Source organism: Zosterops lateralis, assembly GCF_965231275.1.
Source record: "Zosterops lateralis genome assembly, chromosome: 15".
Lineage (NCBI taxonomy): Eukaryota > Metazoa > Chordata > Aves > Passeriformes > Zosteropidae > Zosterops > Zosterops lateralis.
The window spans coordinates 49,130-75,580 of NC_139775.1; the positions used below are offsets into that span (position 1 = coordinate 49,130).

General features: G+C 51.3%; 1 protein-coding gene across 1 annotated transcript in view; it reads left to right on the forward strand.

Moving 5' to 3' along the window:
• The window catches only part of HS3ST6 (heparan sulfate-glucosamine 3-sulfotransferase 6), a gene marked incomplete at its 5' end in the record, with an annotated part of 32,858 nt that extends 10,246 nt beyond the window's left edge, over nt 1–22,612 (forward strand). The window contains one exon of the mRNA XM_083872838.1: nt 21,450–22,612. Coding sequence (XP_083728964.1) covers nt 21,450–22,068 — 619 coding nt within the window. The 3' untranslated portion in view covers nt 22,069–22,612. The remainder of the gene's footprint in view (nt 1–21,449) is intronic.
• Nucleotides 22,613–26,451: the final 3,839 nt, after the last annotated feature.

The window sequence follows — 26,451 nt, forward strand, 5'->3', positions numbered from 1 at the left end:
GGTGGGAAGCAGGAGGTTTGCAGGGAGGATGAGGAGCTCAGAGCTGGTTTTGGATGGATGGAAGCAGGTGGGTTCTGGCTCTGTGGCAGTTCCGTCCTGGTGTCACCCTTGGCAGGTGGCTCCAGGTCACTGGTGTCCCCCAGGGCTGTGTTTGTCTCTCTCTGGGTGTTTGTATCACATCCCTCTCTTCCTCCCAGCCCCCCCAAATCCCCTGGGCTGGGTTAGCGACCCACCAGGGCTGATCACCCCGACCTCCCCCAGCCCCTGGGGGGTGGTGGCATTTGGGGACATTGCCTGAGCTGAGCTCAGAGATCACAGAATATCCCAAACTGGGATGGACCCATTAACTCATCCCTGGTGATGAGTGCAGCCCAGAGGGGAGCAGAGGTGGACTCAGAGCCCCCAGCTCTCATTAGCCTGAGTGTGACATGCTGGTTAATTACCCCCTGTGCCATCAGAGGGGATGTGTGGGGCCAGTGTCACTCAGCCCCCTTTGATCCCTGTCTGGTTACAAGGCAGATAATGAGGGACAGCCTCGTTCAGTTCTGATCTTGGTGTGAAGATTAAAAATTCATCTTTCTCTGCTCTGAGGAAGATCAGGGAGCCTGTGAGGGTGTCCTGCCTCCACGGGGCTGAGCAGGGATCACACCCAGGCCTCGGCCACGTTAAAGGCTCCTAAAACTTGAATTATTGAGCAGGGACTGTAAAAGGGACATTCCTTTCAGCATTAATCACTCTGGTGCCACAAGACCTTTCCCAAACATTTTTTTTTTTTTTCTGGGTGAAATGCCTTTGAATAAAGGCCTTGCAGGTTTAGTGAGCACCTAACTCCAGCTGTGTCCAGCTGTGGGAGCCTCATGTCAGCCTCACAACCAAACAAGTGGCTGGAAGTGCCAACACACACCTGCTGGTTGGGGGGTTTCTGGTTTCATCACACCCAGGGCTGATGGTTTCCACACTCAGCTGTGTGTGTGTGACGTGCCCAGCTCTGACCCCAACCCCAGCCCAAATTCTGCTGGGTGAGGCTGGAGCTGAGTTGGTGGACACAGAGCAGGGGTGAGTAGAAATGTTTGGAGAGAATTCTGGCTGTGAGACCCCCTGAGCTCAGCTGGGAAACTCTTGGGGACAGATCTCACTGCATGCAGCTGAACAGAAATTAAAGCATGATCTGGGTAGGGGACAGGCTGGGAACTCCTCTGATTTCATGAGGAATCCCCAGAGATTCAATGAGTTTTGAGTCATGGAGCCTTGGCACAGGGAGAGTTCAGTTCTTGTTGAAGCCAGCATGTCCTGAAGACAAGAAAACTACCCCAGGAACCAGGAGAACCACAGCCCATGGGAACATGCTCAGATGTCTTTGAACACAGTCCCAGTTTGGCCTGGAAGTGGGCTGGAGATGGCTCCTGTTCTTCTCACCTGCAGCAAAACCTCAGCAGCAGAGGTTACGAAACCATTTGGAGATGTAAACATCTCCCAAACCATCTCCCAGGCCACAAAACCCCAAAACCATCTCCCAGGATATAAAAACCCTCAAACCATCTCCCAAACCATTTCCTGAGCCATAAAAACCCCCAAAACCATCTCCCAGGGCATAAAAACCCCCAAACCATCTCCCAAACCATCTTCTAGAGTATAAAAATCCCCAAAACCATCTCCCAGGCCATAAAACCCCCTCAAACCATCTCCCAGGCTCTAACAGCTCCCAGGCTGTAACAGCCCCCAGACCATGCTGGCAGCCCGGTGCAGGATGGTGGCTCGCTGTGGTTTGAGGAGGATCTCAGTGGATCAGATGGGAGCAGTGAGGAGCAGCAGGAGGTGGAAGGTGCTGGGACAGTGGCCAGGGGTGTCCCCAAGGCCAGGCAGGTCTGTCCTGTGCCAGCTGGGTCACCTCACCCTGCTCAGAAGGAGCCCCCACATGTGCTGCCAGCTCCCCGTGCAGGAGCGAGGGGAACAACTTTACAAGCACAAGGAAAACTGTTGCCACTTCAAAACCCGGCTGGGAATTGATGCCAGGCCTCCAGCAGGGCTGATGCTCCTTTCTTCTCCCCTTAATTAATTCCTTTGCCTCCAGTGAGTTTCCATCTTTTATTTGTGCAGCAATCAAAGGCTGTGAGCAACAAGGCTCACATTAGGAACAGACCCATCCCAAACCTTTTTTTTTTTTTTTTTTTTTTTTAATCTCCCTGTATCAGTTCCTGGCCCTCTCCTCTGCTGCCACGCTGCAGCTGAGACACAGATGCCAAGAGATGACTTTGCTGGAGGAAGGAAGGGACCTGCAGAGCCCCGGAGTTTGCTCCCAGCAGGTCTCCTGTGCTGCAGAGAGGAGGAAGAAACACAAATGGGTGATTGGGGGGTCACCTGAGAAGTGCCCGGTGATTTATGGCATTGTTAAAAGGTGATGGGGAAAGCAGGGGGAGATTTGTAGCATCTGCACGGAAAGCCTGTCCCTGACCCCTCACACCCCAGATAGAGGGAGATTAAATATCTGAGGAGGCCCTGAAGCCTGGAGATGGCTCCAAGGGAGAGCCCTGCACATCTGGAAGTGCTTGGCCCGATGCTGCAGGCCCTAGACCGTGTGTAATGAGATGGAATTCCCTCCTTGCCCTGCTGTGGGATGGGAGAGGCTCAGAGTGGAGGTGGGGGTGAGGATGGGCTGTTGCCGTGATTTTTCAGCCTTCTGATTGTTTTTCATTTTTACTGGAGTTTCTTGCGCTTGTGACAAAAAACAAAGACTGATTATTTAATAAGCAAAATGTTCTTTCTAGGAAGAAAGACAAATTTATGAACTTCTGAGTTGATCACTGGGGTCAGAGGAGTGTTCCTCTCATCCCCCAGTCCTTGACCAAATCCCCAAAATTATATAAGTTGAGATCCCCCAAATAAACTTTCTTTTTCCATCTCACATCCTAACGAGTGGGTGTAGTTCTTTTTGTGTCCTCTTGTGACAATGGGCTGTGAGGAGCAGGCTCCTGCTGAGGGAAAGGAGACCATCTCCAGTGGGTGGGGAGTGAGCCAGGGCTGGAATCTTCCTGCTTGGGAGAAGCTCAGCCTGATCTCAAAGAGCAGCTCCGAAAGATCTTCAAGGCTTGTGGGTGTTATCCCATTCCCAGTGACAGCTCTGCCTGCCCTCCCAGACTGTTAGGTCTCCTCCTCTTGCCCCTGGAAGTCTGCAGAGGTTCCCAAAGTCTGGGAGCCTTTGTTGTTGGAGCAGTACAACATTCCCCTTTCTCCAGTTCCCTCCTGGTATTTGCAGTTCTGGGCGCCCTTTGGATGTTCTGCTGGTTAGAGGGAAGAACTCCTGGTGGGAGAGAAAGGTGGGAAGGGTGGACTGATGGGAGAAGGTGCTTTGAGAGCCCACACCTGGATTGGGATAGCCTGGATGTCTTATCCCATGTGTTGTCCCATGTGTCATCCTGTGCGTTATCCCATGTTATCCTGTGTTTTATCCCATATTATCCAGTGTGTTATCCTATGCTTTATCCCATGTTATCCTATGTGTTATCCCATATTTTATCCCATGTTATCCCACGTGTTATCCTGTGTGTTATCCCATGTGTTATCCCGTGTGTTATACCATGTGCTATCTTGTGTGTTATCCCATGTTATCCTGTGTTTTATCCCATGTTGTCCTGTGTTTTGTCCCATGTTATCCCATGTGTTATCCCATGTTATCCTGTGTGTTATCCCATATTTTATCCCATGTGCTATCCCATGTTTTATCCTATGTTATCCTGTGTGTTATCCCATGTGTTATCCTATGCTATATCTTGTTTTCCCATGTTTTATTCCATGTTATCCCATGTGTTTTCTCATATTATCCCATGTGTTATCCCGTGTGTTATCCTATGTTTTATCCTGTGTTTTATCCCATGTGTTATCCTATGTTTTATCCCATATTATCCCATGTTTTATCCCATGTGTTATCCTGTGTGTTATCCCATGTTATCCCATGTTTTATCACATATAATCCTGTGCATTATCCCATGTGTTATCCTGTGTGTTATCCCATGTTATCTCATGTTTTATCCCATATAATCCTGTGCATTATCCCATGTTTTATCCCACATTATTTCATGTGTTATCCCATGTATTATCCTCTGCATTATCCCATGTGTTATCCCATGCATTATCCCATGTGTTATCCCGTGCATTATCCCATGTGTTATCCCATATTATCCCACGTTTTATCCCATGTTATCCCATCCATTATCCCATATGTTATCCCATGTGCCTGTTCCCTCCAGAGCCCATGTGGTTCCAGGCTGGGGAGCAGTGTGGAATCTGAGGGAAAAGCTCATTTTGGAGTCTCTGCTGCTGCTGCAGGAGCTCTCCCCTCCCAACCCTTCCTGGCAGGATTCTCCAGGATCCTCTTGGCTCTGGAATTACATCTCATCCCGCTTTGTTTGGGGCAAACAGGGATTTTTTTTTAGGGAGAAATCTGCGGGTGGGAGCAGCTCTGAGGGCCAGGCTGGGAATGAGCAGGGATGGAGGGTGCACATGTTTGCAGGGAACAGGGGAGAGCTGGCAGGAGCTGGGGATAAAAGCAGCATATGCCTGATGGAGGGAGTGCAGAAATGCGGGCCAGATGGCTGCAGGCACCGAGAGTAGGGAGTAATTTCCAAAGTCTTTGCTCTCCCGAGCAAGATTAGGGCACTTGCAACCTCCTCCTCTCTGCAATCTCCTCCCCTCGGCTCGATTTGCCTCCCGTGGTGGCTTCGGGCAGAGCTCTTAATGCTGCTTGTGACCTCCAGGGATCTGGGGAATTGTTCTCCAGGGTGTAAACGCTGAGCAGCAGCACGCAGGGAGCACGGGATGGTTTGTAGCGATGATTTTCCCAAATCCCCTCCATCCCAGAGAAGGGGAAGGACTGGGAGAGGGCTCACCCCATGGATGTGTTACAGGAGCTCAGATGGGTCCTGGGGGAGGCTGAAATCGGAGAATTCTGGACTGGTTTGGTTGGAAGGCACCTTAAAGATCATCCAGTTCCAATACCTTCTACTATCCCAGGCTGCTCCAAGCCCTGGCCTTGGACACTTCCAGGGATGGAGCAGCTTCTCTGGGAAATCCATCCTTGTCCCTTCCCACCCTCACAGCCAGGAATTCCTTCCCAATATCCCACCCAAATCCCCCCTTTCTCAATTTGAAGTAATTCCCTGTGTCTTGTCCTTCCATCCCTTGTCCCCAGTCCCTCTCCAGCTCTCCTGGAGTCCCTTTAAGGGCTCTGAGCTCTCCCTGGAGCTTTCCCTTCTCCAGGCTGAAAAGGGAGATTTGTGGTTTAGGGAAATTTTAAAAATTGTAATTTTTAGGTGATCTTTATGTTTAAAAAAAAACCCCAACCATAAATACCTGTGAGGAGAAAGGCATGGTAGAAGCAGAAACTGCAGTTCCATCAAGCTGGAAATCCCAGCAGCCTTGGAAGTTGCTTTCTTTCCTCGTATGAGGAGAGGGAGAAAAAAAAAATAAACCCGTGTAGAAACCCTGTTGCAAGGAAATGAATTGCAAATAAAAAAAACAAATTCGAGTTAATTCCTCTTTTCCAAGCAGGGCTCTATTCAGCATTTTGGGAGCCAGGGGATTTAGGGATCTGCAGATAGCGTCAGTGTTTTTGGGTAACAAGTACAAACTGTAGCAGCTCTTTAGGCTTCAGAAGCTGTTTCTGATTAGGATCTTTTCTTTTGACAACTTTTTTTTTTTTTTTTTTTTTTTTTTTTTTCAGAGGGAAAAAAAAGGAGGGGGGAGGAGGAAAGGGCTTTTTGTAACACAGTTGGGTTAGAGATGAGGGAAAATCTGTTTGAAATATGCAGGGACCTGAAAGCAAATCTTGAGTGAATAATAAGTTTAACTGACCTTAAAATATCCCATTGCCATGAGGGATTTGAGAGTAATACTTCAAATGGATTTTTGATGAGGCTCTGCAGGCTGTGGGGAATTGAATATTTTTTTACCCAACACGTTTTCTGATCTAAATTTTCACAATAATTGGGAGAAAAAAAAAAAAAAAACACAACCAAACAAAAAACATATTTGGGAATGCCTAAAGAAGGGTTGGGGTTGCATTGTTTTACTCCAAAGCTGCTGCTGTGCGGGGAAAAGGCAATTTGCTGCAAGGTCATTTTTCAGAAGTACTTTTATTCCCCCATATTTAAGTTAAATCCTGGAGCAGAATTCCTTCCAGCTGCCTGTGTGGCATCCTTGGCATTCCACGGGGGGATCCAGAGGAGGACGATCCCCAGTGCCCACGGGCAGTGTGTGTGTCCCAGGCCTGCTGTGGTGTCCCTGTCCCCAGGATCCCTGCAGAAAGCCCTGGCTGCTGGGAAAACACCCCAAATGGGAGAAGCCCCAAATCCCAGCACAGACCATCCCTGTGGTCGCTTCTCCCTCAAATAGAAACCAGCAGCACTTCCTGGGCTGTCCATCCATCCATCCATCCATCCATCCATCCATCCCTCCATCCATCCATCCATCCATCCATCCATCCATCCATCCATCCATCCATCCATCCCTCCATCATCCATCCATCCATCCCTCCATCCATCCCTCCATCTGAGGGGACAGTTCCATCCTAAAGGACAGAGAGATGTCCCCAGGGGTGTGGGGCTCCATTCCTTCCCTCCATCCTAGAGCACAAAGTGCCACTGTGTCAGTGACAAGGTTCAAGCTGAGCCAGGGGAGGTTTCAGTGAGATTTTAGGGAAAAAATTCCTTCCTGGAAATGCTGCCCAGGGCAGGACTGCAGGGATTTAAAGCCCTGGGGATGTGGCACTTCGGGACATGGGGCAGTGGCCTTGGCAGTGCTGGGGAAGGGTTGGATTGGTTTGAGAAGGCTTTTCCAACCTCAGCAATTCCATGATTCCAGTTAATGCCCTGCACTAGCCCCTCTGATCCCACGGATTTCCCTGCATCGTTTTTAGGGACAGATTTGGAGCCACACAACACCCGAGTGCAGTTCCCAACTTCCAGCCCCTCATTCCCAGCCCTGGAATGGGGGGAGCAGAGCCCAAAACTGGGAAAACTGGGGGGATAATCCCAGCAGGTGCCGTGTCCCCATCCCCAGGGATGCGAATGGGTGTTGGAACCCTGGGCACTGAGCATTTCAGATTTTCTGTTCTAACAGGCACTGACCCCCAAGCAAACACTGCATTTGAGGCCATTTTTTCCACTGAAAAGCTGTGGAAAAGGCTTCCAAAATTGAGTGACAGCACTGGGATTGTGGGTGTGGAGTTTGAATAGAAGTGTGTGATATCACAGGGTGCAAAACTTAGAGTTTAAGGGTTTCGTATAAATAGTAATATATATTAGTCATTGGTAATTACTAATTAGTAATATTGCCCATAGGTCAATATGGAGGATTTTAGGGCATTGTCTGAGTCCTTCTTCTTCACCTTCTTCTTCTTGGTTTCAGGTGTTTTTTTTCTAACTGGGTGAAAGGGTCCACACTGGGGACCTTGGGTGGTCAATTATTGGGTCAAAAGTATAAATAATATAGGTGTCATCTCACTATTGGGTAATTAGCACTTAAAAAAACCTTGGAAGGAGTTGGAGGCTCCTACCTTGTTAACCAGAACTCACAACTCGTGAGACTGTGCTGTAGAGAAGAATTAACAAACACAAAAACTGCCACTCCCGTGTCTGAATTCTGGCTCTAACACCAAGAAAAGAAGATAAGAAACCCACAGGAGAGGACCCTGGCAGATGTCCCATGGGCCGAGGGCTGTCACCAGCCGAGGGAGGATTTGGGAAATGCTCCTGCCAGCCCCAAACATCCCACCCTGCAGGGCTCCAGCAGCAAACAAGCTCCCAGTGTCCTGCTGCCTGTCCCGGTGGCGCCGAGGCAGAAACGCCTCCTGGCCCCCTGCCGCTCCCAGAGCTCCAAACAGCCCCGGATTTCTCCTCCCTTCCATTCAAAAGTCGGGGAAAAAAGGGAAAATTGTGGTGCTGTCAGAGCCCCGGGCTTGGGAAGATCCGTCCCCCTCACATCCCAGGGACAAGGAGCGCACCAGGGTCCTGTTTGGGCACTGCCTGCGATTCCAAGGCAATCCCAAAAAAAGTGTGGGATTGTGGCCTTACTCCTGCCTGGGGTGGGGTTGGCTCTGGGATTCTGTGGAATCATGGAATCATGGAAAAGTTCAGGGTGGAAGGGACCTCAAAACTCATCCAGTGCCAACCCTAGGGGGAGCCTGAAACTGGTGGGACTGGTGTGGACTGGACTGGACTGGTGTGGGTGGTGCTGCTGGCTCTGGGTTGGAGCTGCCTCAGGGAAAATGCTCAGGGTCCTGGCCACCACTCAGATGCAACTTTCCATGGAAATGTGCAAAAATTCCTATTTTTGATCCTCATCCCTCATCAGATCTGGCTGGAATAGGCTGGTGGGATCCAACAGGCAGACAGCTGGACAGACAGAGTGTGATTGCTCAAGCCACACTTCCTTAGGAAACCAAGCTAAAAATAAGCAAAATCCAGTTGCTTACCACAAACAGCTGCAGTTGCCACAAACTGAAGCTTTTCCAGTGAAGAAAAAAGTGTTCTGTTAGAGAATTCCCAGTTGTTCCTGCTGGAGGAAGGGACAGAGCACTGACAGGATGGATGGAACCCCCATCTCCATCAGCTGGGGCTCACCCAGAGCTGCCCTTGGCTCAGGAAGCTGCAGAAACATCCTGAAATTCCAGAGTGGTTTGAAATTGGTTTGGAGGGACCTTAAAACCCACCCAGTGCCACCCCCTGACAAGGACAGGGACACCTTCCACCATCCCAGGTGTTTCCAAGCCACATCCAACCTCTCCTGGGACATTCCTGAGCCTTCCAACATCTCCACAGCCTCTTTTTCCAAGGCTGGAGGAAAAAAAATCTTTTTTTTTTTTTTTGCAGTGAAGCGCGTAATCCACCCCAGGCCCCCTCCTTGGTGTGGGATTTCCTTCGCCTAGGGACCAGCTGAGCCTGGTGTGAGGGGGAGGAGGCTCCTAGCAGCATCCCCAGCATTCCCAAACCTTGTGGTGCAGGATTTGTGAGGTTTTCTCCCTCATCTGTGCAGGCAGCAGTTGTGGGGTCCCATGTGAGGAGGGGCTGCAGGGATCCCTGCATGTGGGAAATGGATTTGTAGAGAATTCCCAAATCCTGACAGAAGGCTCACACAGCCTTGTGCATCTGTGTGCAAACTCTGAGATAGGAAATGCTGACTTAGAAATGCCATGGGATAGCACAGACATTGTTGAGAGAGAGAAATGGAACTGGAAACAAGTTTCAGAAGATGGGCTTGAAAATACACCAGATACTTTAGAGAAATAGAACTATGAAAGGTGAATATATGAAAGACATAAATATGAAAATAGAACTGTGAAAGGTGCATTGTAGTGGAACCCACAAAGGGTGATTTTAGATTATTGGCTTTAAGGCATTTACAGCATCGTGTGGCAAAAGCTGATAGGCCAAAAAACTCTTATAATGGATTATAATCCATAATTCTTATAATAACTCTAATAATCCATTATAATAGATTGTAATTAGGAAATAGTTTGGTTCCTGATTGTGATGGCCTGAATTATAACACCTGTAGTTTCTCACCCTTCACATGAGACTGAAAATGGAATAAAAGTTTTTAAAACCCCTCTCAGTTGCCCCATGTCTGGGTGAGAAAAGGGGATAATCCAATGCCTGCACGCACCTGGGGGTGGCTGAGCAGGTTGGTAGAGATCAGAACCATGTTTTCCACGCTGGGGCTCCTCTCCCAATTCCCTTCTCCTGGCTCCTGCCACAGGATGAAATGGCACAGAGAAATTTGGGAATGGTGCCTCCCATCCCTGCCATGCTGTGGGTGAAGCTCCTCACCAGGAAATGAGGCTTTTTCTGATAGTAAAGAGAAAAAAAAAAAAAAACACAAGGAGCTAAATTTGTTTCCCATCTTCCCTCAGGCTGGATTACAAATCTGACACAGATGGGGAATCTTTGCTGTTTCTGTGGAAAACTGGAGGCATTTTCTTTTCCATCCCAACCAGAGCAGCGTGACAGCATCAGACTCAAGACAAACACCAAAAAAACCCCAGAACTGGGGTTTGGGAGGAGGGGGGAGAGAGGAGCTCCTGCAGCCCGAAGCCATCCTCAGCTGGGACATGTGTGGGATGTCTCTGTGGAGAGCCAGAACCTGCTCTGGGGGGACACAGAGCTGAATATGGGGATGGTGGCCAGGACAGGGGGTTTAGGGTGACATTTACCCTGGGAGCCCCAGGACAGGAGGTTTAGGGTGATATTTACCCTGGGAGCCCCAGGACAGGAGGTTTAGGGTGCTATTTTCTGGGTTTAGGATGATATTTACCCTGGGACTCCCAGGACAGGAGGTTCAGGGTGACATTTACTCTGAGAGCCCCCAAAGGAGGCTCTGAGCTGTAGGATGCAGGGGTTTGGTTCAGGAATGTTGGGGAAGGGGACGAGGGGATGCCTTGTTCTCACCTGGAAGATTCTGGGGACCCAAAGCCTCTCTCCTTTGAGATGCAGGTGTGGCTCCTTGCCCTGCTCAGCCTGGGAAGGTGGCACTGAGGGCTGGGCAGTCCTGGCTCCATCCCTATGTCCTCTCTCCAGGGCTCAGGGACATTCAGGGACACTGTCACTTTGGGTGGATGATCCTGGGGCCAAGCTGGGGCTCTGCAGAGTGGTTGTCACTTCCAGCCCATCAGGTTCCTGCCAGGGCCAGGCTGCAGCAGCTCCTCCATCACCTGCCTGAGCTGTCAAAGGCATTACAGCCACCCTGGGAAAATGGGAATTCCTGGATCCTCCTTCCCTGGGCACCAGGGCTCTACCACTGCTGCCTCAGCACATTTCAGCCCCTCCTTCAGTTGTGACATCGCTGTCCCTGTCCCCTCCTGTCCCACACTTGAGTACCCCACGGGCTCTGTGGGACATCTGCTCCCTCCCCTGGATCCCACAGACCCCTGAGGGTCCCTGTGCCCAGCCAAGCACGGGGCTGCAGATGATGCCACTGCTCTGCCAGCCCTGGAACCCAGCCCAGGCACCCTCGGGGGTTTGTCTGAACTCAGGTAATTGCCCCAAGATGGAGATTTCCCTCCCTCGGGCCAGACCCCACAGCTCTGGAATCCCTTTGGGATGTTCCTGGAGCTCTGATGGTCACACAGAGCCAGGTACTGCTGGCTCTGTCCCCTCTCCTGTCCCCACAGGGCTCCTTCTGCTCAGACCCTACTGCTGGGTGTCCCCAAACAGAGATTTGGTGTTGGGGGCACAGAGTGTCCCCAAACAGGGATTTATTTGGTATTGGGGGTCACAGGGTGTCCCCAAAAATGAATTTGGTGTTAGGGGGTCATGGGGTGTCCCCAAACAGGGACTTGGTGCTGGGGGGCACAGTGTGTCCCCAAACAGGGATTTGGTTTTGAAGTCACAGCATATCCCCAAACAGGAATTTATTTGGTGTTGGGGAACACGGAGTGCCCCAAACATGGATTTGCTTGTGGGGTCATGGGGTGTCCCCAAACATGGATTTGGTGTTGGGGGCACAGGGTGTCCCCGAACAGGGATTTGGTTTTGGGGTCATGAGGTGTCCCCAAACAGGGATTTGGTGTTGGGGGACACAGGGTGTCTCCAAACAGGGCTAGACTGGAGGGAGGGGGAGCAGGGCAGAGCGAGACACTGGCTCAGTTTTGGGATGGGAGGTGAGTGGGATCCCCTTCGTCAGGGGATTGAGGTGCAGAGTCACTGCTGATCTCGGTGTTCCCAAATTCCTTTGTGGGTCTGGCCAAGAGAGTTTAAACTTGAGCCTGGAATTGGTGCTGATGGATCCCCAGTGCCAGCCCTGTGAGCACTGATGGATGTTTGCTGAGCTGGAAATGAGGCGCTCCTGGAAGTGCCTCAGAACAGCTTGTGGTTGAAGTTTCACTCAGGATTTTGTGAAAAACAAACAAACAAACCCCCAAGGTTGACATTTTGGGTAAAATTTAAAAAGTTTAATTAAAGACAATAGGAGACAAAAATAAAGCCAAGAGTTAATGGCTAAGTGCTTAACATTTAGCCAAGAGCACACCTATTATCTTTAGAGATAAATACTTTAATAAATAATACTCCTTCATATAAATGCTCCTTAAATACTACTTCTATCATATCAGCTTGTTGTATACTTAGACACCCTTTTGCATATTTCAACTTTTCCATAAGCTAATTTCCATATTCTAGGAACTGTTAAACATGGCCTCTCCTTGAGTTTGCTTTTTTAGAGCATGCAGAGAGTTTTTTTAGTTGTGGTTTTAATTAATCTTCATTATCACTGCTAATTTGAGCTTTGGTCTATAATTTCTATAGATGGCAGGTGTTCATAGTTGGTCTGTGAGTAGTAGCATCTTCATTATATGTTCACTGGATGTTATTCCAGTTAAGCAGACAGTTTAAATATATATTAACTATATATTAACTAATATATTAATTAATATATTAACAGTTTAAACTCTATTAACTATTATCGTTAACTATTTTATTAATTATATATATTAACTATTATATTTAATATTATATTAACTATATCAACTATTACTACTATCCTTGATTTTTGCTAATAGCAGAAATAAAAACTGTATTTATAAACCGTTTTAACATTATACATACAGCATTTATCTTAATATTTGTGAAAAGCCAACAATATTTATGTATTTATATCAATTTCAAGCAGGACTTGGGGCAGAGCCAGACTGGGAAATGGTTTTTGCAGAAGCTTCCATGAGATGGATGAGCTCTCACATCTTTGATCTTTGATTTCTTCTGATCAGATCCAACCCTGATTAATCCCTTCCCAACATCTGAACCTTTGGTGATGCCAGCGGGACCTGGTGGCCCTGGCACGTGGCACCCGAGCCCAGAAATGCTCCTTTTTGTCCTTTTGAAAGAGGAGAAACTGGACTTGAAGCCACTGGAATGGGTGATGTTATGAATGGTGAGGCTGGGAGGATCTTTCCTATTCCCCGAAAGCTGTTGGGGAGACCTTTTTCCTCGTCCCGCTGGTTGTGCAAGGCGAGGGCGAGGAGCAGGACCAGGGGACAGCCAGCCCTGCCCACGGTGGCCTCGGAGCCACCATCTGGAGAGCCCGGCTGCCCCTTGCCCGCGGCTCCGCCGGGCTCCGGGGCTGCCCCATACTGAGATCAAATAAACACGAATACCCTGAAATTATTCATGGCTCCAGGGACTTGTCTGATGCCTCGTCAGCAGCTGCTGATCAAATCGGAGCAGCTGTCAATTGGCGGGCGGCGGGAGGGGCTGGCTCTGCCAGACATGCGTGCATTCCTTCCTTCCTTCCTTCCTTCCTTCCTTCCTTCCTTCCTTCCTTCCTTCCTTCCTTCCTTCCTTCCTTCCTTCCTTCCTTCCTTCCTTCCTTCCTTCCTTCCTTCCTTCCTTCCTTCCTTCCTTCCTTCCTTCCTTCCCCCCGCACCTGTAGCGGGGCTGGGCCGGGATGCGCAGGATGGAATTCTCCAGAATTAGAATAAATCCTCCAGATTTATTCAAGATTTAAATCTCCAGAATAAATCCCCCGGGACTGGGACACGAGCAGGGATTGCAGCCGCACGGGGGGATGCGGGTCCTGCCACCTGCGCCGTGCCCTGCTTAATTAGGCCGGGCTAATTAGCTGAGAGCTTGTGGCTCAAGGGAGCGCTGCCCGTGGGCTGGGAGTGTCCCCAGCCAGTGTCCCCAACCAGTGTCCCCTGGGAGGTGGCAGCGAGGGGATGGGGGTGACAGGACAAGGGGGAATGGCTTCACTGGGACAGGGATGGGATATTGGGAATAAATCCTTCCCAGGAAATCTTTCCCTGAGAGGGTGATGAGGCCCTGACACAGATTCCCAGAGAAGCTGTGGCTGCTCCATCCCTGGGAGTGTCCAAGGCCAGGCTGGAGAAGCATCAGGAAGTGGAAGAATTCCTATGTCTGTGTAATTGTAAACCTGAAAACCTCAAGGATTTTTGTGGCCTTTATTTATGCCTTTCCTGTGCTCTCCTCCATCAAGGTGGGAAACCAGCCGGCAGGACCAGCCCTGTTGCTGTGAGGGGATAATTTAGTAAGAACTAATGAGAGTAATTTTTTTATTTGTAATTGAAAACAAGGGCTTTAGACAGAGTGGTCTCGGGGATTTTTAATTCTGATTTTTTTTAAAGAAACCTCAGGACAGTCAGGGTTTGTGTGGTCCCCTTCCCAGCAGCTCCAAGAGCAATTTTTTTTTTCCTTATTTATTGGCGCTCCCAAGGATCCCCGTTACCAGGGGGATAAAATCTGTCACCAGTGTCTGCCTTGCGGGTTCAGAGGAGGGTAATTTGTGTTTCCCCCTGCTCAGACAGCAGGTCAGGTCACAAAGCACCAGATTTAGGCGAGGGGAGAGGCTGTTTAAAGGCTGCCTGTGCTGAAAGGTGCAATAATCCGCCGGATTACTCGCCGGGGGAGCTGCAGGGAAATTTACTGCCTTGGAAAGGGATTATCCCGGCGCTGCTGCTGCCAGGGGATTTCTTCCCTTTCTTTCTTAAGAGGGAAGGAAGCTTTTCATTGAATTCCTGCTGCTCCAGCCCGCGGGAGCTGGCTGCTCCCCGCAGGCACCGCAGCTCTCATGGCTGGGAAGGGAAGGATTCATCCCGACCCTGCCGGGGTTTATCCCCATCTCCCCGCCCGGGTGGGAGAGGGGAACTGGAGCCTGGCTGGGAATTCGAGTGGAGTTTGCAGCGCCTTCAGTGCACGGAAGGTGCTGAGCTGCTGCAGGGGCAGAGTTCGCTCCAGAGGGATAAAGAGGGGGAAGGATAAAGAGGGGAAAGGATAACCAGGATGGGGGATAACCAGCAGGAAGAATAAAGAAGAGGAGGGATAACCAGGAGGAGCAATAACCAGGATAGGGGGATAACCAGGAGAAGGAATAAAGAGGAAGGGGATAACCAGGAGAAGGAATAACCAGGAGGAGGGATAACCAGGAAAAGGGATAATGAGGATGGGAGATAACCAGAATGGGGGATAACGAGGAGAAGGAATAACCAGGACGAATAACCAGGAAGATGAATAAAGAGGATGATGAATAAAGAGGAAGAGGGGTAACAACGAGAAGGCATAACCAGCATGAGGGGATAACCAGGATGAGGGATAACCAGGAGAAGGAATAAAGAGGAAAGGGATAACCAGGAGAGATAAATCCTCCCCAGTGCAGCTCCAGCTGCAGGAACAGCCTTTGCACCGACAACCACGAGGGCTCCAACCCCTCCTGTGAACGGGGACCAAACCAAGTGCTCCATCCCCAGCAGAGACCGGAGCTGGAGCAGCTTCCCAGGCTGGAGCTCAGAGCTGCTCCTACCCCGAGCTCCCGAATCCTTCAGCAGAGCCCCCCCGGGGCCGGGGGTGGGGTCGGTTTTGTTTGATTTCCTTCCCCTGGCAGGCAGGAGCGGGGGCTGGGGCAGCCGAGCCCTTTAATTGTGTGCAATGAAGGCTGACAGTGCCGAGGAGCAGCCTTTAAAAGGGGTACTGAAGCTTTAATTCCTGAATAAATCATCTCCAGTCTGTTGCTCCTTCATCTGCAAGCTGTTTGAGCTCGGGACACACGGGCACTGCTGGGAAAGGGTCATTTGGAGATCAGAGCCCTCGACTGACCCGGGTCACAGGCAGGACACCTGCCACAGGCTGTCCCCTGGCTGAGAATCAAAGGGACACTGGGGACAGGGGATTCCTGATTGCTGCCAGCGCTGAGAGGATCCACTGCACAGGGATGGAGAGCTGGGAGTGCAGCCCTGTCCTCCCTGGGCAGGGAGGGTCACACCAGGCTGGGCACCTTCCAGCCCCTGTTTTCTGAGGGTTTTTTGGGGATTCACCAAGCTGGGCACCTTCCAGCCCCCATGTTCTGAGGGGTTTTTTTGGGGGATTCAGTGTCCCATCATGGTTGGGCATGTGCCAGCCTCCATTTTTGGAAGGGTTTTTGGGTATTCAATGCCCAAAATTATTCATGGCATCAATTATACCATGGCACGTACCAGGCCCCATTTTCTGAAGGGTTTTTGGGGATTCATGGAGCTGTTCTGTTTCCCACCTGTTTTCACTCACAGATATTCAAACTCCATCAGGGAGAAGGAGTCCCTGGATGCTCCACGAGGAGCCCCTGGGTGCCCTTTTTTGATCCCTTCAGGGAGAAGGAGTCCCTGGGTGCCCTTTTTTGGACTCCATCAGGGACAGGCCCAGTGGTGCTGGCTGTGAGGGGTTCCTGGCAGTGTCCCTGGGGAGTTCAGGTGGCATTTTTGGGGTGACCCCATATATTGTAGCCACTCCAGAGTGGAGAAGGGTGAGGAAGGGTCATCCCAAACCCCATTAAGAGACCAACGAGCCTCTTCTCCAGTGCAGGGAAGGAGCTGTGGCCTGACTGAGGCCAATTCCTGCTCTCCAGAATCCTCCAGGGCCTGGAGCTGCCCATAATTGCAGCCTCTGGCCATCCACATGGGCAGGATGGGCACGGAAATGCCATGGAAATTCTGGGCTGTGGGAACTGAAGTGGCTGTGGCCTTTTCCTCACCTTCCCACCAGGAAATCTGGGATACCGAGGGCTCGGGGAGAGTTTCTGGATGGGAAAGGCAGCCCCGGGTGTTTGCCAGCCCCGGTTTTTGTGGGGGTTGATAACCGGGTGTCGGGTGACTGCTGAAAGCGGCCTCGCAATTAGAAATGCAAATGTTGGCTCCAGTTTCTCGCCTTTGCCTTCACATCTGATGTCCAACCCAAGAGCCCCCCCCAGACCCCAGTGCTGCCTCCCCCCTGCTCTGCAGCCCCTCGGGGAGGGCTCGGACCCTGAAGGGACCAGCCCTGGCACAATCCAGCACATTTTCCTCCTCCTCCTCGGCTCTTTATCCACCCGAATCCCAACCCAGGGACCCATGTCCCCCGTGGTGTGGCGGTGGGAGAGCTCCGAGGTCCTTTGTGTGGGCTGGAGACCCCCCAGCTCTGGGGTGAGGGGGGAATTTGGAGCTTCTGGGGAGGCAGGAGGAGCCCCTGGGGATGCCCCCTCGCTGTTTCATGTATCAAACTGTAATTAGGAGCAAAGGGCAGAGGGGCGCAAAGGGGTATTAATAAATTATCTGCCTGCTTGTTAATTGACGTGTATCAGTCAGGCCGTGGTGGAGCCCAGGGCTTGGCTCCCCTTCCAGGCGCATCCCAGCCTTGTTACTGCCCTCATCAGCATATTCAGGGCTCCCTGCTTAAAGCCAATTAGCTCCCGGCCAGGCCTGATGGGGAAAGCCGCGGCCTTATTTGCACGTTTTTGAATTGGTGAAAGAATCAAAACGAATGGAGGCGGCTCGGGGCTGGGGAGCGCTGGGGGGGCTCTGCCGGACCTGCTGGGGAAGGCGAGGGGGAACAGCTCGGTAACTAGGGTAAAAGGGAACGTGGGCTAATTTACTCCCGGGCGGCTTGGGGAGTTCATCCTTCCCAGTTCATCCCTCCCAGTTCAGCCTTCTCAATTTAACCCTCCCAGTTCATCTCTTCCCAGTTCATCCGTCCCAATTTAACCCTCCCAGTTCATCTACCTCCCTCTTACAGTTCATCTATTCCAGTCCATCCCTTCCCAGTCCATCCCTCCCAGCTCAGTCTGTGCCGTGCCCTGCCCTGATCCAACAGATTCCTGCAGGAAGGAGGCGAAGATGGAGAGGCCGGGATGGGGCCGAGCACAGCTGCTCACCCCTTTTTGAGGGACAGGGCCGTGCCACATCCCCCAGCAGTGGGAAACAGGGACACGGGGCTGGATCTGCCCCTCCCCACATCCCCTCCCTGCTGTTTCCCACCTTTCTGTGTGCTGCTATTCGAGCTGCCTGCAAGGAAAAGGCCGGGAAATCTCTGACTTTCCAGAGTTTGACACTGGAGAACCACCGTGGGGCCACAAAAGCCGCCTTGTCCCGGCTGCGATAAGCGCGAGGACATTGATATGCAGATCCGGGTGGCACCGGGTGTCTGCCACTGCCACCACCGGAGGAGAAATCTGTCCCGAGCTCCGGCTCCTCTCCCGCTTCCAAACTCTTACATTTACACAAAACCGGTTCTGTCCCCCTCCCCGGGGGGTGTCCTGTCCCGGCTACCTGTCACCCTGGCCGCGGTGGGGGTGTCCCCTGGGGCCGCGGGGTGTCCCCTGCCCGGCCCGGGGATGGCAGAGCTGTCACTACACCCCACTGGTTTTGTCCCCAGTGTCCCCAGGCTCATCTCGGTGCCTTTAAAGAGTCACTCTATTTGTCCTGTAGAGCTCCCAGTCATGTCCCCCCTCTGGCAGGAAGCCCTGACTTTCACTCCTTTTGTCTGGGTTTTTTTTTTTTTTTTTTTTTTGTCAGGGTTCAGTTTTTAAAAATAATGATGGAGAGGGGTTTTATCCCCCACCTTTTATTCTCATTTTGGTAATAACATAGAACCTGTAGGATCCCATAGCACCCATCCCCTTGACCCCATAGGACCCATCCTCCTGACCCCACAGTACCCATCCCCTTGACCCCGTGGCACCCCTGACCCCATGGCACCCCTGACCCCACAGCACCCATCCACTTGACCCCATAGCAACCATCATCCTGACCCCATAGCACCCAACACTCTGTTGTGTGTGCTCTCCTGCTTTGGGCTGGGATAGAGTTAATTTTCTTCCTGGAGCTGCCCTGCCTGATAACTCAGGGATGCTTTGGGCTGGAGACTTACTTATCTATCTCCTGAGAGCGCATCCCCTGATCTCTCAGCTCGGTGTTGGGAGGAGTTCTGCTCCAAAAAATCATCAGGAATCGTGAACTAATTAACTCTGGAAAGTTTTGTTGGCCCAGTGTTTGAAGTCTGCTTTGATTCCCTGCCTGCTGTGGCTGTTAATCACTATTTAATGCAGCTTTCTGCATTTTTATCATCGTTTTATCTGCGGTAATTTATTGTGTGTCACCTTAACCTAGGAAGCATTTTTATGTGTTGAATATCTCCACGTAGGAAAGCCCTGTTCTGATTCCTCTGGAGTGCCAGTTGTTTTATTAATTAAAAACAAAAAAATATCAGCTTAATAGAGAGGTAAAAGGGTTTTAGCCCTCCTCTGGAAATCCCAGTTCCTTCCAAGGCTCCCCAGTGCCGTGTCCTGTACCTGCAGGCACTGCTTGGCATTCCCACGGTGCTCTCTTAAGGTCAATAAAAATTAACCGTAAAATTAATTAAAGTTCCTAATGTTTGGGCTAAAGTGAAGCACAACAAAGCCTGGCTCTGCTCTTTGCCAGTCGAAGCCAGATCTGGAGGGAGCCGGGTGTTATCAATAATTAACCGGGGTAATTTAGGAGAAGCGTTAAGGCGTTAATGAAAACGTGAAATGCTTAATTATCCCGAGAGGAGCTGGAAATGCTTGGGCTTGCTGAGGAAGAGGGGGTGTTGCACAATTAATGCTTGGAATGGGATCCCAGAATGTCTCTGGGATGGGGCATTTCAGGGACTAAAGCTCCCGGCACTCCATCAACCCGGGCTTTGATTAAAACTCCTGTTAATTGCATTGTAATTAAGCTGTGGATGATGTGGTTGCCCTGGATGGCTCAACCTGGCCCCCATGTCCCTCTGCAGGAGGAAGGGAGGGATAAAAGAGGTTTTCCAGAGGGGGCTGTGCCTGCCCCATCCCTGGAGGTGTCCTGGGCAGGTTTAACGTGGGTTCTGCAGGGTCTCCCATCCCCAGCAATAATAAACAATTATTGGTAATAAACAATTTATTGCCCACCGAGGATCAGAACTGGTTCAAGCCCCCAGCCCAGGTTTGCTGAGAGAGTTGGGGTGGGGTGAGGATGAGGATGAGGAAGGAGCCGTTCAGAATTCCGGGAGGCATCCAGGGAAACACCACAGGGGTGCCTCAGGAAGCTGCCGGGAGGAGCTGCTGGAGCAGCCTGGAAAACCCTGAGGCATTTCCTGAATGGAATGAAAGTCAAGGACGCTTGGCTGGCCGGGAAAGCCCAGCAAGTGGGTGGAGCTGTGCTGTGCTCCCAGTAAATCCCAATCCCTTGGCTTTTCCTTGGCTGTGGACCAGCTCAGGGATGGGTCTGACCCCTGTTTGGGAAGGTGTCAGTCTGGTAAGTGCAGTTATTTGTGGTGTGGGGGAAAAAGTGCTGGAAAGGACGGAAAAAATCACCCATGGCTGCCCTGGGATTCATGGATCCTCGAAGGGCATCCCAGTGGTGCCAAATAGAGGGGCTGTGCTGCCGGGTGAGAGCACCAGGGACAGGAGGTGGCTCTAAAAACGCTGGCACTGTGCAAAAATTAAAATAAAAGTGGTGGTGGTGGGGGAAAGCCACAAATGGCTTCTGCCTCTCATTTGGGGGAGGGAGCTGTGGGGGCCCAGCGTCGCTCACGAATGCTTTTAATAAAGTGTTCTTTCCAGAGTCCAGGGGGAAAATCCCAGAAAGCCTCAAGCTTTTCCCATTACATAAGGAGCAGCTGCTGCTGGGCAGAGCTGTGGCTCCCCCCTGTCGCTGTCCCTGTCCCCAGCCGCCTGGGGACCCTGCCAGGCACAGCCCCGAGAGCAGTGGGATGGAATTCCCAGAGAATCCGCGGCTGGAAATGTCCCAGGCCAGGTTGGACATTGGGGATTGGAGCACCCTGCGGTGGTGGAAGGTGTCCCTGGTGGCACTGGATGATCCCTGAGGTCTCTTCCCAAACATCCCAGGATTTGGTGATTTCAGATGAGCATGTGCAGGGCAGCGGGGCAGGTGCCTGTGCTGCTGGTGGCAGGGAGGACCCGCTCTGTCACACGGGGGTGACACGGTTGGGTAATTTCTGCGGCAATTAATGCCTCATTAAAGTGCACGAGGGAACAATCAGAGCAGTGAATTTTAGCCGGCACAATGGCTGGGCCCTCGGGTTTTTTTTTCCTGCCTTTCTTTTGAAAAGGAAACAGTCTTTTTCTGGCTTTAACTGCTCCCAGTCTGGAGGCTTTGGTGGGCATCTCCACTCCCAGCTGGCGCTTGGGCATCACTCCCGTGATGAGATTTTCCTCTGCAGTCCCACGGGGCGAGTTGAAACCCCCAGGACATGAAAACCAACCCCGTCCCAAAATATTTGTGTTGAGATGCCCATCACCCACTGAAACTGGGTGGAGGAGAAAGGCAGGAGGGATTTCCAGGGCTGGGAAAGAATTCTAAAGAGGAACAGCATCCTGCAGGTGCCCTGTGGATGCTGCTGGTGCGGCAGAGTGACAGGGAGCAGCTTCCCAGGAACAGACTCCGAGGATTTTGGGATTTCAATCCAAAAGAGACAAAGGAAATGCTGAGATAGGCAGAGAGGCTGGAGCACGGGGGCTCCAGGAAGGGTTTTGGGGATGATGAGGTGACCAGAGGGGTGTGACAAGGCAGGGCAGGAAGGAAAGGGGAGATGTGGCTGTGGTTGGGAGGCCCCTGAGCATTTCTAGCTGGATTTGGGGGCTTGTTCCTTCCTGCTGTGACATCAAGTGGGAGCAGCTGAGCCCTGACCGTGTCCCTCTCTCCTCAGGAGCCTGATGCCACGGACCCTGGAGGGGCAGATCACCATGGAGAAGACACCCAGCTACTTTGTCACCAAGGAGGCCCCGCGGCGCATCCACAACATGTCCCGGGACATGAAGCTGATCGTGGTGGTGCGGAACCCTGTCACCAGAGCCATCTCGGACTACACACAGACCCTCTCCAAAAACCCCTCCATCCCCAGCTTCCAGGCCCTGGCCTTCAAAAACCTCAGCACGGGACTGATCGACACGAGCTGGAGCGCGGTGAGGATCGGGATCTACGCCAAGCACCTGGAGAATTGGCTGCAGTACTTCCCCCTCTCCAAATTCCTCTTTGTCAGTGGGGAGAGGCTGGTCAGTGACCCCGCTGGGGAGATGGGCCATGTCCAGGACTTCCTGGGGCTCCAGAGGGTGGTGACGGACAAACATTTCTATTTTAATGAGACCAAGGGCTTTCCCTGCCTGAAGAAGCCCGAAGGGGGGAGCAGACCTCGCTGCCTGGGGAAATCCAAGGGGCGGCCACACCCCAGAATCGACGGGCAGGTGGTGCAGCGCCTGCGGGAGTTCTACAGACCCTTCAACATGAAGTTCTATCAGATGACAGGGCAGGATTTTGGGTGGGACTGAGCCCATCCCCAGGGCACGCTGCTGGGCTGGTACCTGGGCTGCCAGGACTGCGGTCCAGGGATGCTCACGGTCATCATGATCCTGGGACACTCATGGTCACTGTGGTCTAGGGATGCCCGTGGTCATCATGGTCCAGGGATGCTCATGGTCACTGTTTTCCAGAGATGCTCGTGCTCATGGTGGTCCAGGGATGCCTGTGGTCATCATGATCCAGGGATGCTCGTGGTCATCGTGGTCCAGAGATGTTCGTGGTCATTGTGGTCCAGGGACACTCATGGTCACTGTTTTCCAGAGATGCTCGTGCTCATGGTGGTCCAGGGATGCCTGTGGTCATCATGATCCAGGGATGTTCGTGGTCATCGTGGTTCATGGACGCTTGTGGTCATCATGATCCAGGGATGCTCATGGCTATTGTAGTTCAGGGACACTCATGGTCACTGTTGTCCAGAGATGTTCATGGACATCATGATCCAGGAATGCTTTTGGACATCATGATCCAGGGATGCTCATGGTCATCATGACCCAGGGATGCCCATGGACACCCCACCAGCACCCTCCTCCCTTTGTTCTAATTTATATTGGACCTTTTCTGGCAAGAAATGGACTTTTCTGGAGTAGAGAGAAATATTTAAGAAATAAAACCACAGATGAGCTCTGTCCCCTCCCTGAGCAGATTAAGTATTCTTCCATATAAGCCTTGCTGATCTTCATTAACTGGGAACATTCCGGGTGGAAGTATTGGGATCATGGATCCACCTGGGGCAGCCAGTGGAGTTTTGCTGAACCAACCTCTGGGGGTGACACAGTCCCTGGTGGCAGGGGATGGTTGGGCAGCAAATCCCAACCCTCGAGATGTTTTTTGTTCATGGAAAAGAGTCTGTAGGAATTTCCCAGCTGAGCAGAACAATGAAGAGCAGCAGTTCTGAATAAATGCCAGGTCCTGGCTTATTGGAAGTCAGGGATCACCTTCCCATGAGCAGGGCCTTCCTAACCCTTAGGAGGAAAATTCCAGCTTCTCCACAATTTACCCAAGCTCTGCCTTTCCACTTCAATAATCTCAATAGTTTTTCAAATCTGCAGCCATCGAGGGTCATCACGGGAGGCTGCAGAAATTACTTTAATCTCTACTAACTACTCTTCCCTTAATTAAAGACGGGGAAAACATTTAATTAACTTCTAAGATCTTATTAGTGACTTGTATTTGTCTCTTTAATGAGCTGAGTTTTGGAGGGCCCCTCAGGCCCTGCATTATTTGCAAATGTGCTTTGGCTGTGGTGTCTTGCATCATGCAGCATCCCAAACCTGCATCTCAGAGCTGCCCGTGCTGCCGAGGTGCCTCCTCTCCTGGTAGGTACCACTTCAAAAAGCCTCATCCCTTTTTCTCCCACCTCCGGGGTGGTTTCACACCCACACCTGGTGTTTTATCCCTCAGAACTCCCCCTGCTCTCAGGTCCTGGCACCTCCCTTGTGTCCTTGGAGCTGAGGTTTGTTTCCTGCCCCTTGCTCTGGGCTGTCGGTGAGGTTGGACATGTTCCTGTTCATTCCTGGAGCAGGTGACAGGGACAGGCTTAAGTTGATGCTGGAGGGAAATGCAAACAGCTGCCAGTTTCTGTTTGGAGAGGCCATCGAGGTGACAGCCCCGGGAGTTTTGTGACCAGCATAAAGCAGGAAATCGCCAAGGAAGAGTGAGAAGAGATGAAACCGGGTCTGGTTAAAATTCCAAAGTCCTCGGAGTTGTCCGGCTTTTGTGGGGATGGATTCAGCATTCTGTGCCCAGTGCGGGGTCCCCTGTTTTTTTTTTTTTTACTTAATTACAGAAAAGTACTTAAACTCGTGAAGAAAAAGGACTTAGACAACACTTAAAATCTTTTCTCTTGGCTCACACACATTACTATCCACTAAAATCTCAAAATCTAGGTTTTTAGAATTCCAACATCCTGGCTGTGTCCCCCAGGCCTGTGACCCTTGGCCATCAACCAACAGATTTGGGGTGGGTTCAGCACCCTGTGGCCAGTTCGGGGTCCCCCAGCTGTGTCCCCCCAGGCCTGTGATCCCCTGGCCACCGCCCCTCCGGGGATGGGATGTCGGAGCGGCTGGAGCCCCTTGTCAGCCTCGCTGGCAGCTCCGCATGACGGACTGCGCTCTGCTTGTTTAGGTTTTGTTTCCAGCCACGACATTCGACCAAATTATTCTCCGCGAAGGGCTTTAAAGTTTCCCAAGTGCCTGTGAAAGCCTGGAAACGCTGATAGTGATCCTATTTCTCAGCTCAGTGACTGCATTCAGCCCTAGCCATATTGATATGCAAAACGTTAAGGGTCCCGGCTCTAAAGATGGTTTCTGTCTGCCCTGTGAAAGAGAACCATACTTTTTTAAAGTCCGGCCCTTTCTAAAGCCGCACAATACCATATAGACTATGCCATTTAAAGCATCTGAAGCGACCCAAAATGTATTGAAAGCTCGCTTTGCAGACTCATTAAGACCACTCAATGGGTTCTGGCAAATACCGTGCCAGGGCTGACCGCACGGATTAAGACTTTTGAAGTGTTACACAAACCCCCTGCTTAAACTAATTGCTGCCCCGCAGCTCACGAGGTCAAGTATTTGTATTCATTGCCTCCGAGAGGAGCCACTTATGGCTCTGTCCAGGTGAAGTCTGCACTTCATTAGATCAAGACAATAAAAGCAGCTTTGGTAGGAAGGGGATGAAATCTCCCGGCTCCTTGCTCTGAGCCAAGCACAGGCTTTAAGTCCACCTCGGCGGAGTTTGTGGTGCTTTCAAGAGCTCCAGTGGAGCGATGTGCTTCCAAAGAAAGTGTTTCAGTGCGGGATGGTGACAGCAGCCCTGTGCCGCTTGGGCTGTCGTGGAGGGTTCGCCTTGAGCACAGATTCCTTGGAATTCCGCGTGCTCACTGAGCACTTCTCCAGCGGGACATTTCATTCTCCAGGGTCATGAAACCCTGAAATGGTGACCTCAAAGCCCATCCAGTGTCACCCCTGCCATGACAGGGACACCTCCCAATGTCCCAGGTTGTTTCAACCTGGCCTGGAAGACTTCCAGGGATCCAGGGGCAGCCACAGCTTCTCTGGGAGGAATTGCTCTGAAACTCCTCCCGAGGCTCAGGGCCAGGTGTCACTGCTGGATCTTCCTGCTCAAAACCTCTGGGAATAAAGTTATAACGAGAGGATGCTGAGCTGTGCTGGTGTTTTCTGGGAGAGAGGGAGTTTGGGCAGCTGTTTGCGCAGGGGAGGATGACAGAAACAACCCTGTGCTCGTGGAGCTGGAAAAATGTCTCTGGAGCACCAGGTTAATTGGGGAAGTGCCAGAGCAAGAGGATGATGAAGATCCAACTTTGTAGCCAAGTATGAAATTAAGTTTTCATCCCTGTCTCAGTTAACCAAAGTTTCCATTTCTAGACCCGATTTTGCAAATCCAGCTATCCAAAGTTTTGTGGTTCCTGTGCTCTGGGCCTCCCTCTCCATTCCACTCCAGAAGCCAGGAAAAGCAGGGCTGGAAGCACTTTCCAAAATTTTTTTATTTATTCCTTTTTCTGTTATACCAGATTTAGGAGGACAGAAGGGAAAGAACGAAAATAGGGAAGAAAGAAGAAGAAGAAGGGAAAAAAAAAGTTCCAAAAGCAAGAAGTTATAACTTCCCTGCTTTAGCGTGGGTCTGGAGATGAGGAGAGCAGCCGGGCTGATTTTCAGTCCTACATTTCATCTTGAGTGTTTATAACCTTTAACAAGAGAAAGTCACGCTCTTCCCTGGAAGTGCCCATCCATCCTCATCCCCATTCCCTGCTGCCATGTGTGTGCCCACACCTGTCCCACACCACATTCCCCAGGTGAGGCTGGTGCTGTGGGTTATAGATGCTGGGAGGAGGCACTGGAACCTCCCTGCAGGATTTCCCCCAGCTCTGCAGGGCTGTCCCAGCTCAGGGAGCAGGAGCTGGCACTGCCTGGTAAATGGGGGCTGCTGCCAGAGGTCTTGGGCATCCTTCCTGCTGGTTTTGGGGGCTGCTGGGGTGGAGTTTGGGGCTGCAGCAGCGTGGTTGTGTGCAGCCATTGTGTGCAAATGCCAAATTTATGCTCCCATTTGAAACAGCAAGGCCTTGCCTCGCTTAATTAATTTATATCATGCAAAAGGATAAATTGGTGATTTTCTGGGAGGATTCTCCTGGCAGGAGGTGAGCCCCAGGCTCTAACTGTGAACCCCTCATGGGTATGGGGTAGAGAGGACACGTGATGGGGCACTGCCACCACTGGTCCTTCCCCAGGGAATGGGCACACATGGAATGGGCAGGAGGAGGGAGATGGCTGGAGCCTTTGCGGCTCATGGTGATGCCACAGCTGGTATTGGAGGAGAGAATAGAGCTGTAAGGGCTG